General features: G+C 37.5%; 1 protein-coding gene across 50 annotated transcripts in view; it reads left to right on the top strand.

Moving 5' to 3' along the window:
* Ank2 (ankyrin 2) overlaps positions 1 to 16,201 on the top strand; it is a 442,295-nt gene that overhangs the window by 333,352 nt on the left and 92,742 nt on the right. For 46 of the 50 annotated variants that reach the window (XM_033756207.1, XM_033756210.1, XM_033756204.1 and 43 more), the window contains 4 exons: positions 5,100 to 5,198; positions 10,193 to 10,390; positions 12,713 to 12,811; positions 13,329 to 13,427. In XM_033756207.1, the coding sequence (XP_033612098.1) occupies positions 5,100 to 5,198; positions 10,193 to 10,390; positions 12,713 to 12,811; positions 13,329 to 13,427 (495 nt within the window). The remainder of the gene's footprint in view (positions 1 to 5,099; positions 5,199 to 10,192; positions 10,391 to 12,712; positions 12,812 to 13,328; positions 13,428 to 16,201) is intronic. The other 4 variants (XM_033756209.1, XM_033756197.1, XM_033756230.1 and 1 more) reach the window with 1 other exon arrangement.

The following is a 16,201-nucleotide window of genomic DNA, read 5'->3' as shown; positions in this document are numbered from 1 at the left end:
AGGGCATGGCGGAACATGCTTGTAATCTCAGCATGTGGGAGGCTGAGGCAGGAGGATCATGAATTTGAGACCAGCCTGGGCTGCATAGCAAGTTTAAGGCAAGTTGAGCCATGTGTGGTGGCACATACCCATAATCCTTGCACTCCTGGAGGCTGAGGCTGGAGGATCACAAGTTCTAGCCCATACTGGGCCACTTAGTGATTTAAGAAGCCCTTGTCTCAAAATAAAATATAAAAACTGGGGATAGAGTTCAGTGTGAAGACCCTGGTTTCAATCCAAGTACCACCAAAGAAGAAAAAAATGATGAACCAGTTCAATTACATACACTTTCCATGTCTAATCTTATTTTGATTTTTAATTTTGACTTGATTTCCTTGGCTGGAGTGGAGGTGTGTCTTGGCTGAAATAGTTATACCATACATCCTGAAGTGAATACTGAACTCCAGACAGTTTTCCTTCTGTAACTAAATACTAGATATCCCAGAGTTCTTTCCCCTAATCTATATTAGGATTTTAAAAATTTCTCATTTCTTTAATTTTCTTTGGTCATCGTGTCATGGCACACCAGCTAGTGTCAGTTTTTTCCTGGTGGAGAGCACTTCCTTATACATGCACAAGCGGGAATAAGACGCTTAAGGACCACTGCAGTATAGATATATTTTAAAACATAGGCAACAGAAATAATCCTAAATAAATACTAGTGAACATTATTAACCTGAATCATAGTTGCAGAAGCAATATATTGCCCACTGTTGCTCATTTTTGGTATCTGGTTCCATTTAAATTGCCCAATTTCCCTTTATTTGTATTTCTCCTCACATTCTCATTTCTCTGTATTTTATACACTGTTTCTGTGCTGAAATTTCTGATAACCCAGATAAAATCCGCTGTAGGACTAAATTTACTTGATTTTAAGTATTATTTAATACTCTCTTATTCAACAATTGATACGTCAAATCATTAAAGAACTTAAAGTCTATATTTGTGTTTCCCTAGTTATAACTTGTTAGTCTTGAGGTAATAAAATTATTTGCTAATCCTTAATTACTAAGCACAAGAAAAATTTCATAATGTGCCTAGTTGAGTTTAATTTCTGGTCATTTCCTTGAACCCTAAAAGAAACCATCCTCTTTTTGTTTAAGAAATGAACACTCCCTGTCACTGAGATGTGAATAGACTTATATCTAGGCTAGAAACTTTCAAGAAAAATAATCTGTGTGCTTGCCCACTTTTTACTTTTTTTCTTTTTTTTTTAACGTTCTTCCACCTTTATTTTCATCCCAATATCTATAGAATCAGAGGAATAATAATGATACTACATTATTTTATCATGTTATAATAACAACATATATAATGATATTCTATGGGGCAATTAATTAAAGTGCCCTAAATTAATCTTTTTTTTTAAATTTTATTGAGTTTATTGGTACATTTTAGGGATACAGTACAGTTACATTCATTGTTGGGATCATGTACCTCTACATGGCAAGCCTTGATTCTCATTTTTTCCCCTTACCTCTGCCCTCCCTTCACCCCCTCCTCCCCTCCCCATCTACAAACACTTTATTTTCATCTTTTCATTCTCTCACATTTTTTTCTTTTCCCTTTTTGTTCTTCCCCTACGCATCACACCTTCCCTACACCTTTAGATCCTTTCTTCAAATTTCTAAATGTCAGTAATCTTATTAGGATCTTATGCATTGTTGCAGAATATTCACACCAGGGAAACTATTTGGTATTTACACATGTGTGACTTATTTATTTCACTTAGGAGTATATCTTCAATATGTACTAAATTAATCTTATTAGGGGAATATTACACAAAACCTTGCTTCTAGTAATTCCAAACTTTTGATGGTTGTTTAGTTACAATATATTTCCTTTGGGGAAATTATATAGCCCATGTAGATTTTCAAGTAAAAATAAATAAAACACTAATCAAAACAACACAATCATTCATATCCTTTCAGGTTCTTCATGACTCCAAAATTTTGCAATTCCTGCTTTTAATTTTAATGCCCAATTGTTAGTCATGCCAAAGTTCTTTATTTGTTTTATCTGATCATTTGTCTATTATATTGTTTCTCTACAATCCCCTCAAAAACAAATACTTGAGAAGCACCTGCCAATTTAATCTTTTTCTCAGCATGATACCTAGGGGTTTGGTTTGGTTTTGTTTACCTTTGTTTTTTAAAGATGTGTCCTTCAGGGAGCAGATACCTACAGATAAAGTTACCTGATTAAAAAAACAAGACTCTCAGTTGCATTTGAATTTCAGATAAATTATTATTATTTTTTTAGTATGTTTCATATAGTAGTTGAGACATACTAAAATAATTATTGGTTGTTTGGAATTTCAAAGTCAACCAGGTGTTTTTATTTGCTGAATCTGCTAACTGTAGATGTAAGGGCATTTAGCTTTCTTTAAGAGGGATGGCCCATGAACTTGTATATTCTTAGAACCTGAAGATGTAGCTTCTGGACCCAGACTCCTTGCAAGGTGATTAGGAAGCCTGCTTGCTGTGTCAGACTTGATCATTCCCCACCCTCGGAGCCTTTGTGTGTTGTATGTTGTATTTTTGAATGCAATGCTGTCTGTTGCGCTTTGATGCTTTCCAACTTGATGCAGCCAAGTGGAAGTCTGTGTAGCTGTCTGCAGAGTCAGTTTTACGATGGAGAGCTGGAGCATGACATTGAGTACCTGCTTTGGACATAGCATATCTGTTCTCTGGCCAGTCTTGCTTTTGTCTGAAAAGTCACTCCAAGTATGAAGTGCACCAGTCACTCAATCATGTTCCCTTTCCCAAAAATATACAAATTCACTCTGAAACCTGGAAAGTTGGCCTGCTGGCTACAGTCCACCCCTAATCCAAAGGATTCGTTGACACACATGGGAGAGGGGAAGCAAGCACTTTCAGGACTATGGAGAGTCCAAAGCAGGGTGTTACCATTTTCTCTTACTGCTATGATAAAGCAGTAGATTCCTGGCAAAGCTCACACTTTATATTAACTTCAGAAATTTTCCCCATTCTTGAACTAGCTTAACATAAAACAGGGCCAGGGATGTAGCTCAATGTCGCCACACCTGCCTGGCAAGTGTAAGGATGTGAATTCAATCCATGGTACAGGGGGAAAAAAGATAAAAGAAAACAAAGCTGTTAAGACGGGTAACCAAGAAATGGAAGTTGTTGAGTGAGATAATGTTCACTGCTTTTCATTATCGTACTGATACTCATGTATAAACAATGGTAACAAATATAAAAAAGTAAGGACAAATTACAATAAATGTCAGCTATCCCAAAGTCCTTTAATAAGAATTAAACAAGACCACTATAGTTGTGGAGAAAGCATGTGTGCGTATATATACAACTTTTCTTTGAATATAAAGTTTGATACTTTAGATTTATATGTATCTCACTAATTTCAAATGTGTAAAAATCATAAAGGATAACGTAAGTGTAGTGTAAAGCTTTCTGAAAAATTAAGACTAGTATATGAAACATTTTTAGATTTTGAAAATTCTCTATTGATAACTTAGCTAATAAATATGTGAATTCACCATTTAGTAGGAACTCCTGGGGCCTTTTTGTCTTCACTAAGAAAATTTGTCTGTACCTTTATTTCTTCCAAAATTAGTAAAACTGCTACATTTTACTAGACCCAGAAATAAAGGTTTGAGTTTTTTTAATTAGTTTGACAATCTTAGTCTCATCCACTTAGAGATAGGTCTTAAGTGATATAGAAAACAAGTTAGAAATCATGATTCATAGAAAAATCTTTAATAAAAAGAAAACTCTTGCCATATGTTTAAAACCTGAAGGCAAATATTCCTACTCCAATAATGTATCATTTCATAAAACAACATATTCCAGATACATTTACTCTACAAAGGTCAAATGTTGCCAACAGAATAAGGGCACTAGAGGAGGAGTTATCAGAGAAGAAGAGAAAACTAAAGCAGATACTGCATTTAATGCTTCCACAATCTGACCATTTAACAGGATTTTCTCATATCTTCCAAGGGAATGATCTCAGTATTGGGGAAATGAGTTCAGAGCAACCCTGAAGTTCTAGATTTAAAGCCCTGATGCTTCTAGATTTAAGGGTTTGTTGTGCCAAAGTGATAACATCTTTCACAGGAGTTTGTCCAGAACATCCATTTCCCACAACCAAATTTAGAATCACTTTTGTAGATTTGGAATGGCTTAGTTTGTTAATTGAAATCAGTCTTATGCTCTAGAATAGTTACATCAAGTCACTCTGTAATGACTTATTCCGATTCATTGTTCTAATGGTAAAATCACTTGAATGAATGGAATCCTGCCTTTGGCCGTCATAACAGGGTTCCTAGTGAGTAGGTCACCCCATGACTAACCCTCATCCTTGCTGCTTCCGAAAAGTATGTCCTGTGTGGAGATACCAAAGGGCTCAGTTGCTGCTCAGTGCCACTGACCTCAGTAGATGCTGCTGTTCACAGCTACCTCACTATGTCTCGGTAGCTCTCCCAGATCACTGTCTATAATCACATGTGCTTATGAACATTCAGTAGGATATTTCCTAGGCAAGTCAGATTTCTTACATAAACATTTATTGTCTAGTTTCACAACACTAAGACAAATCAGATGTAAAATAATCGTTTATTTTAGAAACAAAATTTGAATTTTGGAAAGAAATCATTGATGTATGGTACAGGTGGTAATGACTTTTTGCAGTGTATTGATCTGATCTTCAGCAACTGAAATTTATGATTGAGATGGGATCAATGATAGATTTTAGGGTTGTAGAATGAAAGCTAATGTCATCACTAAAACCAGTGTCAGTTTGGCTAGATTGAGAAATTGAACCACAGGATATTCTGGATGCTTGGGTAAGTTTACTAAATTGGTCATGGACCGAAACAAATAGAAAACATTTGCTTTTATTCTTGTAAAGATAGAGAAGATACAAAAACTATATTTTTTCCAAATTTAACAATTATACCTTCTCATAGATTTCTTAAATCCTTAGATGTATTGCTGAATTTCACACAAGGGACTCCTTTATTCTGTACTATCCAAAGCACTGGGTTTATTTATGACTGGACAATCTCTTTCCCACAGCGTGGGGAGACAGCCCTGCACATGGCAGCCCGGGCTGGCCAAGTAGAAGTGGTCCGGTGCCTCCTGAGAAATGGTGCCCTTGTTGATGCCAGAGCCAGGGTAGGTGGTGGTGCTGTGAGCTTCTCTGGTACTGCATGGTGCATGGTCCATCTCTAAGAGGGATTTATTCTTTTGGGTCTTGGGGGCATAAGCAAAAACATCAGTTTGATGACAGTTGTTCAGACAGAAAAGAAAAACTATGTGAGTGTATACAGTGAAAACTGCACCCAAATTCCAGAAGCATTAAAAAATATCTGCATTTGAGTAACTAAGAATACAACATTGACTTAAATTTTAATAATTTTTAACCTACAAAAGCACTTTCACATATTTATTTTAAACTTACCTGCATTATAAAATGCTGTACATATTGAAATGAATTTCTTAGCACTAAAAATATATTTTCACAGTTGTTCTTTACCAAGTTACTTAGATCAAATTATCCTCACAGTTTGTTTTCCCTTGATCTGTTTTACTTTCCTCTTCTCTGTAATAAAGCCAATTTCCTGTTGTAAGTTTTACATAGTAGATGTTTTACAAAACAGAAGGGTTTTGACTCTGTAGATTCCATCGTCAGATTTGTCCTTTTAATAATCACTTCTGATTTTCTTTTCTCCTTATTTTTTTCTGAATTTCATTTCTCACTCTTTTCTCTCCTCTCTTACACACCGAGTTATCAGGGATTCTCTCCATGTCCTATGTCTTCTATTTCCTGTTCCACATTATTCCACTAACATTTTCACTCTCATTGTTGGGATTCTCACGGACTAAACACTTTCTCTCCTTCTCCAGCACTTGGTAACGCTCCAGTTTGAGTCACACCATCATGGCCCCACTAGAGAAACAGGGTTGTATGGAGTCTATCTGGAGTCATAAAATTACAATGTTTTAGGAAAATCATTGCATTTCTTTATCTTTATCATTGAAATTTGGAGTTGGATATAGTTATCTCAAAATTCTTAACATTTTCTGACTCCGTGAATTTAATAGGCATTTTCTGTTAATGAGTCCCACGGATCATTATGCTGAATTCAGTGGTTGGCAGACTTAGACCTCATCTGGCTTCCCATCTGTGGAAAGCGGTGCCATTTATATTCTTTGGTTATCATCATAAATTCATTATAGTGTTATATATTTAGATCTTTTGTTATTCAACTGTATTTTCCCATGCCATGGCATTTTTCTTGTTTCCTTTTAAGGTAACCTGGCATTCTTCTATTTAAAAAAAGCTTTTAGAATCAACCAGTGCACTCTGTGTATAATGAACAGTGTTATTTTTTTGAACCAGAAATTGCAATAATGTTTCTGATAATTTTTGTAACCCATATTTAATAATAAAAGAGCTTCTCGTTTCTCTTGTCTTTAATATTTTTCTAATTTTCAAATTTAATTTATTCTATTTCAATAGAAATGTATTCATTTTCATGTATTTATGCCAGTTTTTCTACATTAATTTAACCTATATTGGCCTTACACCTTTCTAGATATCATCAGAAACTTTCCTTGAAAACACTACTAGCTAGACTCTCTCCTTTAAAATGCAGTGACATTCACTCATTTATGTATTTATTTAACATGTAGGTTTATCTAGTTCTATTTTTCTATTTCTCTTTGGCAACTCCATTTAGTCTTTTTTTTCATTAAGTTTATTGGTACTTTTTAGGTACACAGTACAGTTACATTCATCATTAGGATCTTGTACCTTTACATGACAGGTCTTGGTTCTTATTTTTCCCTGTTCCTCTGCCCTCCCTTCACCCCCTTCACCCTTCTCTATTTACAAAGACTTTGTCTCCATTTTTTCCTTTTCTCATATTTTTCTTTTCTCTTCTTTCCTTTCCCCTACTTTTCCCACTAAAGGCTACTCCTTCAGCCCCTTTATTCCTATTTCATATTATCAGTTATACAATTTGAACTTGTTTACATTTTTAGTTTTTCACACCAGAGAAACTATTCGGTATTTACACATGTGTCCTGTTTGTTTCACTTAAGAGTATGGCCACAAAAGAAAAAAAAATGAAAAAATGCAAATAAAGTTTTTGTAAATAGGGAAGGGAGGAGGGGGTGAAGGGAGGGCAGGGGTAAGGGGAAAAAATGAGAACCAAGACCTGTCATGTAAAGGTATAAGATCCCAATGTATAAAAATAAATCCTATAATCACAATACTGTTTCTAATTTAAAAGTGCATTCTCTCTTCAGGCAAGGGTGTGGGGCTTATTTTTCTGGGCAGAGTGGAGAGCCAGGGTTACAGTGGCATAAGTTACTTGGTCACCGGGCAGTGTGTTTGCTCCAGGCCTTGCCCTGAGGAAGGCCCTTCTTATCCATGTTACCTATGGACCTCCCAGGAAGGATCTTTCTTGCTTTAGGAGCTTTCGTATTGGCACAGTGATGGGGCCTGGGCTGTGCTTTAGGAATTGAGCAAACACAAGGTCCCTAAGCTTAAGCTTACTTGAAACTGAACTCAATAAAACTTTGCTTGGTTCCTGGGAACCCTGAAACTAGTAACTAACCCTAACCAAAATTTGAGCTGCTGTTTTCTGTCCATTTGTGAAAGGACTTGGGGCTCATCCTGTTCTCTGACTTTGGTAGCCTTGGAGTAGAGGAACATGGGAGGCTCTGCTAGAAAATCCGAGCTCACTACTTTTGGCTCAGGCTGTATCAGTCAGTGATGCTTCATGAGGAAGAAATTTTTGCTTCTCATGTTGGGAGGAGGTGTAGGGGATCAGATACCGGCAACCCAACTTTCTTTCTTCCCCTGAGTCCCTTGCACTTTCCCAGTGCTTTGCTTTGTGTTCCATTAACTTTAGCTTGGGACAGCACATTCAGCTTTTGCAATTCAGTATAGAAAGAAAAGTCCAAACATAAAAAGTTCTTACATCCCTGGTTATGGGTTAAAGATTTTCTTAACAAAGTCTGCATGTTCTTTTCTTTTAGATAGGGCTATACCAAAAGTTGTAGAAAGTGGATGAGACAGCTTATTTCTTAATTTAGAGGAAGAAACTACTTTAATGCTATGAGCTCAGGGAACTGAAAGAACACTTGGTAGATCCACTAACCAGTTATCAGCATCAACCCCCAGTCAAGGGGATGTCGCTTCTCACCTGTGGGTTACAGGGGCATCATTGCCGGCCCCACCCCCACTGAAGAACACAATTTTAGACTGTGCTGAATTTTACACCCACCTCTATCAAGTTCTGCAGGGCTGAATCTGAGAAAGGAAACCCAGCAGAAATAGATGTTCACTGTAGTTTGTATCAAATTCCTTAATTTTTTTTTTTTTTTGGTACTGGGTATTGGACTCTGGTCCTTGCGCTTACAAGGCAGGCCACCGAACCACTGAGCTAAATCCCCGGCCCATCCTTAATTTTTTGATGGATGTTACTTGTTTTGCTAAGCACTTACTTTTATACATGCTCATTGTCTCCATTCCTATTGAGAGGTATCTTCTCCTGTTAGTTTTTCTCATAACTATCTTACCATATGATTTCTTAGAGTATATAGGCAAAGAAACATTGTCTTTAGAATTCAGTCCCTGAATTCAAGCCTTGTTTTTTGTTTTTGTTTTTGTTTTATTTTTGTTTGTTTGTTTGTCTTTTTGGTACCAGGGATGGAACTTTGTTTGGCTCTTGCATTTGCGAGCCAGGCGACGGAACCACTGAACCAAATCCCTGGCCCCAAGCCTCTTTTTAATATTTTAATGACCTTGAAAAATTCTTGAAAACTTAGTAAATTCCTCTTAATCTCTTTATTTGAACAATAGTCTAATCATACATTTTATGACTCCTTTCAGATCTATCATATTACATATATATCATATATGAGGGAAATTTGTACTTGCAAGTTTTTATAAAACCCCAATTCTATTACTAAATAATTATATTACTATTACTTACTTTTTACCACCTTGAATTTCATGCAGTGCTATTCTTTCTATAGTTGCTTCTTCTTTTTCTTATAACTTTTAAAGTATACATTATTAGGACAAGTCTATTTTATCTTTCTTTCCCCCATTCATTCTTAGCTGTAGAAATGAGCCCAGCTTTTCTTTCCTCTTTGTTTTTTGGTACCGGGGATCGAACTCGGGTCCTTATGCTTTGCAAGGCAGGCAGTGGAGCCACTGAGCCAAATCCCCAGCCCTCCTTCCTCACTTTTGTTATGATACGCCCTTGGGCAGATCATAATATATATCCCTTTTCATCACTAAGGTTACACTCAATTTACTTTTTACAAGAGGCAGTGGTTGGCCTGGTTCTCTTAATCCTGAAAGCACTATTTCTAACTGTACCTTAGAATTGGGTGATTCCTTGAGCCTCCTCAAACGTCCGTCCTGCCTTCTACCCAGCTATATTCTGTTTTTGTCTCAACTCAGAACTCTTTGACAAAAAGTTCATTCCATTTGCTTCTTGCTGAAGTTTCTTCTCTTTGAAGTCCTCGATGTAAGTCACAGGCCCATCTGCAACACTTCCTGGAAGTGTTTCAAAACCAGTTTACAGTTCTCCTCTGTCTGTGGTTTCTTCTTGAAGAACATTACCAGCCTTTGTATCCCTGGCTGGCTGAGCAGAATTAAGAACAAGGTTTTGCAGCTTCCCTGGAAGCTTCCCTGATTTCTAATTTTTCTCTTGATACAGTTCCCAGAGTAAACCCTGCCTTTAAGGGAAAGCTCTTGAAGAAGAATCTTAAGTCTTAGGATTTCTGGACTCAGTTTATTTCTTCTTGAAAATCATGAGCTAGTTTATATTTAAACATAAGTGAATTCTGGAGTGTTAATGAGTTGAGAATGTATTGAGTTGCCCAGAAAATGATGATCAAAAGTACTACTCATGAAAGTACCAGTACTTAAAAATCTAAGGGAAATTCTGTGATTAAATAAGTCACCTATATAGCAAAGAATAAATTAAGCCTTAGTCAAAATAATAATGATTTCCTCATGAGTGGAGAGTCTTAGAGATGTAAGAAGCCAGTGGAGAAGATGGTGGTGAACCATATGAGCCTCTCGCACTGCTGGTGAAGTGTGGTCTGTCTGGCACTAACTCTTTACTTGACTTGAGTTGTAGGAGGAACAGACGCCTTTACATATTGCTTCCCGCCTGGGTAAGACAGAAATTGTTCAGCTGCTTCTCCAACACATGGCTCATCCAGACGCGGCTACCACTAATGGGTATACACCACTGCACATCTCTGCCCGGGAAGGCCAGGTGGATGTGGCGTCAGTGCTCTTGGAAGCAGGAGCAGCACACTCTTTAGCTACCAAGGTGAGGAGAATGATTTTGCAATGGCATGGACCAAGGGAATCCCCAAATTGGGCCCCTCTGCTCTCCTACACAGAGTGTCAAGAGGGGTCAGTCTTTATTCCGCCTGTGATTTACTTCTTTCTATGAATATTCTAGATTCATTTTATGAATGCTCAAAAAGGGACTATGAATTTTATGTAATATCTTCAAAAAAAGATGCTGGATTGTATTCTTCTAATTAATACCAGGGTGGGTTTGTTGTTGTTGTTATTTTGGTTTGGTTTAGTACCAGTATCTAGGATTTTTAATTAATATGATTCTCATAAAGCAGTTTTACATGTTCTTCCATTTCTACCATAAAATCTATGATGCATTCATTCTTGAGTGAAAAAAAAAAAAGATTGTCAAGTATATTGAACTGGTATCTAGTGAGGAAGAAAGTATCACATTACATTGGCAGTGCTATGTTGGGTTGTAGTGCTCTGCAGAAACTCACTTTACTTAATCCTGTTTTCCCAGTCTTAGTTTCGCCATCTGCTTCCTTTCTGATCGTTAGTCTTTTCCAAGTACACTGCTGCCTACACGGAGCTGGACTGGGAAGTGACACTTCAAAAGTTGTTATTGGTGGCAAACAAAGAATATATTACTACCCCGATATTACTTATGTTCAGTTTTGTTGTGAGGTAGGATAACACTTCATCCTCTTGATAGACTCTGTTCGAAATTGAGTATTTAGAGGTGACTCAGGGTAAAACGTGACCATATTCAGCTCATTGGAGCAAAAGAAATAGAACTAGGGTAGAAGAACGGGAAAAGGAAGCAAATGAAATTCTAGAACAAGGGACTCTCACTGGGCAAAATAATTCCACAGATTCAGTGATTCAGGTTAGTTAGAAGATCCTTTAAATTTGTTCATAATATATAGGTGTAAATACTGCATCCAAGCAGAAGAGAATTTGCAAGCGTAAACTGAGGCAGGGATGTGGTGTCTGTGCTCTCAGAAGTGAGCATCACCCCAATCATTATGAGCTCTCAATGTGGGGAGCAGAGTTTTAACAGCAATGTGGAGTACGTGGACTCACGCCAGGAGGAAGAAAGCCTTCCTGTATTTGGCAGCAAAAGCTAGGAGATTCCTTCTTCCAAAAACATATTAGTACCAAATGTTTAAAAGAAAAAAAAGGCAGAAAGAAAATGTCATCTTAATTCAAAATATTTGGTCTCCTGAGACCATGGAAGGGCGACTTTGGCTCTTCGGAAGTGTTCAGTGTTCAAGAGGAGGCCATGAAGGGTCTGGGAGAAGCTGTGTATTAGAGAGCTCAGCGCAGGCCTGCGTTGCCTGTGTTTTATGGATCCTGGCCAGTTTAGATTGCTTTTACTCCCACCCTAATGGCGAAGAGCATGCGGTTAAGATGGCCAAGAGAATGGATCTCAGATCACGGGGTAGGAACTTGGCCATGCTCAGGATCTCAGTGCAGGGACGTATCTATTCACAACACACTGCTCATTACAGAGTGTGCCTATTGACCAGGCACACAGGATACCAAGCAGGTACATATTAACATGTGTAGGATAGCTGTCTTGTAAAACAGCTTGAAAACCATGAGTGTGTTTAAAAGTCCTATCAATCGTCTCAACATCGTAGACTGCATTTCGTAAGAGGAGTTCGTTTTTTAGACAGTGTTGGTCTTCAGGAAAAGTGACAAAAGTCAGGATGCAAAGAGCTTTTTAACAGGGAACGTTATTGTTCTGTAGCCCATGTATTCTGCTGTTTCTGCAAAAAATATGTGAACTGGATTACATATAATTATTCTTTTTTTTACTGTGACTCCCAATATATCCTAAAGTTTAAATAAATAAATTTGAAGTTAAAGTGTTATAAAAATGTAAGAAATAGAAAGTAGCTATTGTCTCAATTTTATTAATTTTAGAGACAAGAAAAAAAAAAAAGACAGTCTTTTTTATTCCACTCTGAAATCAGAGCCAGTTTCCTGACACTAGTGGTTATTATAAATCCCAAACCTATGCAGTCATTTCAGTAACCAAGATTTTAAAATAAAATTTTTGTTGTCTATGTGGCCGGAGTTTGGCTCAGTGGTTCCTCCATCTGCCTCACAAGCACAAGGGCTCAAGTGCGATCCCTAGGCCTACTTTATCAGCCAAACTTTTGATGTTAAATCTCATTTTTTATCATTTCTTTGTTTATGGCTAACATATTTTAATGTACCAGAATTTTTCCCAAATGGAAAATCGGCAAAGTTTGCTTAATATGTTAACAAATAAAGATTTTTGTTAGGAGTTAGCAAGATAAATGCTAAATATTACCTTTCTTCTTCACCTTTTCAGAAGGGCTTTACCCCTTTGCATGTAGCAGCCAAGTATGGAAGCCTGGATGTGGCAAAACTTCTCTTGCAACGCCGTGCTGCCGCAGACTCTGCAGGGAAGGTAAGGCTTTTCAGTAGCCTGTTTTAATTTTATTTATATAGCTAATGGAGTGGATATGTCTAGAGAATGTGAAGATATTTTTTCCTCATATGAATAAAGTCAATGAAACTGCCAAGCAGACATGGCAGAGATAACTGTTTATGGTTTTCCACATATACATGTATTCGGGAAGAATTTTGAGCTATGCCCAGATGTATGTTCTTGTCAGAGCAGGGCCCATAATTTCTCTATATTAAGAATAATCCTTGTGATGTCCTGTAGTGTTTCTCACATAGCATCCTACACCTTTCTTTGTTGTGACCATAAAGATGCCCTTTGCCTGTTGTAAGCTCATTTTCTATTTGAGTTATGTTTCTACCATGTAAGTTATTGTGTATTTATTTTTACTCTTTCTTTTCTATGGAATACATTAATGAATTAACACAAACTAAATTGGCACAGTTGCCATGCATCCCGGTAGCTTCAGGGCAGCTAAAGCTAATTTATTAATGCTGAAACTGAAACACGCCCTTTACAGAACGGCCTTACCCCGCTCCATGTTGCTGCTCACTATGACAACCAGAAGGTGGCGCTGCTGTTACTGGAGAAGGGTGCGTCCCCTCACGCCACTGCCAAGGTGAGGACCCAGGAAGGACGCACAGGCATAGGTGTGGCTGAAGTCTGCAAACACACGAGAATGGTTTCTTAAACACGTGGTGGTTAACTGCAGCTGCCAGTAGTCCTTCATAATAGTTTTTGGGTATTGACATCCTTTTTATTTCTACCAGTTGCTTCTTCAAAACCTTCTACAACTTTAGGAATAGCAGAAATTAAGGGGACGTTTCCATAAGCCAGCAAAGAGGAATCACACGGCCAGTATTCAGTGTCTTACTGACTCAGAATGTTGAGAAACAGAACATGGTAAACGTGCCACACGTTCTCCTTTCCCGTAGGACGGGATGGAATGATAAACACACCTCTCACACACTCATTCCTTCAGAGACGCCAAGCTTTTCACCGTGCTCTATGAAAGACTCTCGTTTCTTTGTCCTTTAAAGTGTTTCACCTGTGTTCACTGTAGCGTGGATCCTTTTACGTCTCTGGATTATCAGTGTGGTTTTGGTGTTTCTCGAGCACCAACTCCCAAAACAGCTTCAACTCAAGGCTCACCTTATGGACCAGGCATTTCTTGCTATTTGTGTTGCCCTTTTGTTAAGTTGAAAAAATACCCAAATGTCATGTAATTTATCATGTCATCATTACATCGTGTCTCGTTTTGCAAACATATTTTAATAATATACTTAAAAATTTTTGTCATGGAAAAACACTCATGCAATATTACATGAGATAATACAACCAACATTTATGTAACAAACCTGGTGCCTCGCACTTTCCACGTGGCACACCGCTGAATCCCATGATAATCCTGTGATATTTGTATTATGATGGTCTCCACTTTTCAGATAAGAAAGTGAGATTTAAATAAGTTAATTTGCTCAAAGTCTCAGGAATACTAAGTATTAAAATTAGAATTTGGTCTCAGGCAGAGTGATTTTAGAGCTAACACTCAAAATCATTACATTTATTCTACTTCCATTATATAAATATGCCCAAATAAACTCACGTTTCTAATTAAATTATACATATTATACATAATGAAATGAGATATAATATCAAAGTAAATTCTATATAACACTATTTTTTTAATAAAGAAACATGTTACATATAACAAATATGATGAATGTATCTAACTTTGTGTGCACAGATATATGTACCTCTCCATGCACCCCTTTCTATTCATTATAATTTCCCTGTCCCCCAACAAACAGTCCTTTGACTTTTCTTTGCTTCTTTCTGCCAAAGTCTAGAATATTTTCTTGGATTTAATTGGGTGTGTGAGGGGAATTTTCATTATTTAATTCTCATTTTTTTATCATTTGCAGAGGAGAGGGCTCTTCAGATCTTGCAGGTTAATTATCCATTTATCAGACCTCTTCCACTGCCACAAGCAGCCCCTCTTTGATGATCTCTGGTGTTGTTAAAATATCCCTGCCATTCTCCACAGAGGTCTCCTTCACAAATGCCCTGGCCCTGGACCCACCTTGGTAGAGCATGTGCTGCAGGAACAGGGGCACTTGGGACTGAAGAACCACACTAGAGCAAAAAGGAGATGCTGAAAATTAGATGACTCCTTATTCAGGAGCCCAGGAATCTGGGAGTAGTATTCGCAACAGTTGAGGGACCCGGACCTGTGGTGTGCCTCTGAGCAAACTTCCGGGGAGTGCTGCTGGGTTTGCTGCAGCTTTTAAAGGGAAATATTAGTGGTGAAAAATGAGAGATGCTAATTTTTGCTTGGAGAAATGGGAGGAAGTTAGGTAAATGGAAAGCCATTTGAAGATCACAGTTTGATGATGGCATAAAAGGGCATTTAGATTCTCAAAATTATTTTTTTATTTTTTGGCACACTTTGTAGTTAGACTTAAAGGAATATGTACTACAAATACTCAGTCCTTTACACACACACTTGATTGTTCTGTTGTCTCTCCTTCAATATGTCACATCAGTGATAAACCTACTGTTTTTAATTTCTATACATTTTTTTTGGTGCCAAGAATTGAACTTGGGGCCTTGCGCTTGCGAGGTAGGTGGCAGAACCACTGAGCTAACCCCCTGTCTCTCTCATACATTTTTTTTCATGCAATATTCTACCAGGTTTGATAGAAGGAGAGAAGACAATATATGTTCCAGCCCAACACTTGTCCCAGTGTTTTCGTTTTTAACTAAATTTTGGGTTTACAGTTTTGATCTTGTAGTGAAGGATGAGTTATTTCGATCGACTGGACAGACTCCCGTGTAAAGACAGTAGTCACGTTTTCCACTTTTTTTGTTTGTTTTGTTTGTTTTTTTGAACTGAGGATCGAACTCAGGTCCTTGCACTGCAAGGCAGGCGCCAGAACCACTGAGCTAAATCCCCACCCCACCTTTTCCACCTTTTCCACTTGTGATGAAGGGTGAGTTCAGATGTAAATGGACTGCAGGATTAATGTAAAATTAGTTTGTTCTTTAGTAACTTTTCTATCTATGCAAACCTTTAAAGGCAAGGATCGTGTTAGGTTCATCTTTGTATTCTTCACTTGATTCACTGCCCAGTAACTAAGTAACATTTGTTCAATCTGACACATAATTAGGAAGGCTGCTATATAACAAGTTCACAAATATAATATCACTTTATTCTATGTGATTAAAACCATTTCTAAAGTTTAGTGTTCAATTCTGGGTACCACCATTCAAGAGCAGTATTGACAAACTATAGTTTGGTTGAACCTGGTCATGATTAGTCTAGAAATGCTGTTTCTAAGGGAAATACAAGAAGGAACTGGCAGCTTAGCTTGCAAAAGAGAAATCTAAAGC

The sequence above is a fragment of the Fukomys damarensis genome, unplaced genomic scaffold, assembly GCF_012274545.1.
Source record: "Fukomys damarensis isolate Sample0158 unplaced genomic scaffold, DMR_v1.0_HiC HiC_scaffold_25, whole genome shotgun sequence".
In the NCBI taxonomy this organism is placed as follows: Eukaryota; Metazoa; Chordata; class Mammalia; order Rodentia; family Bathyergidae; genus Fukomys; species Fukomys damarensis.
This window is presented reverse-complemented; position numbering and strand designations above follow the sequence as displayed.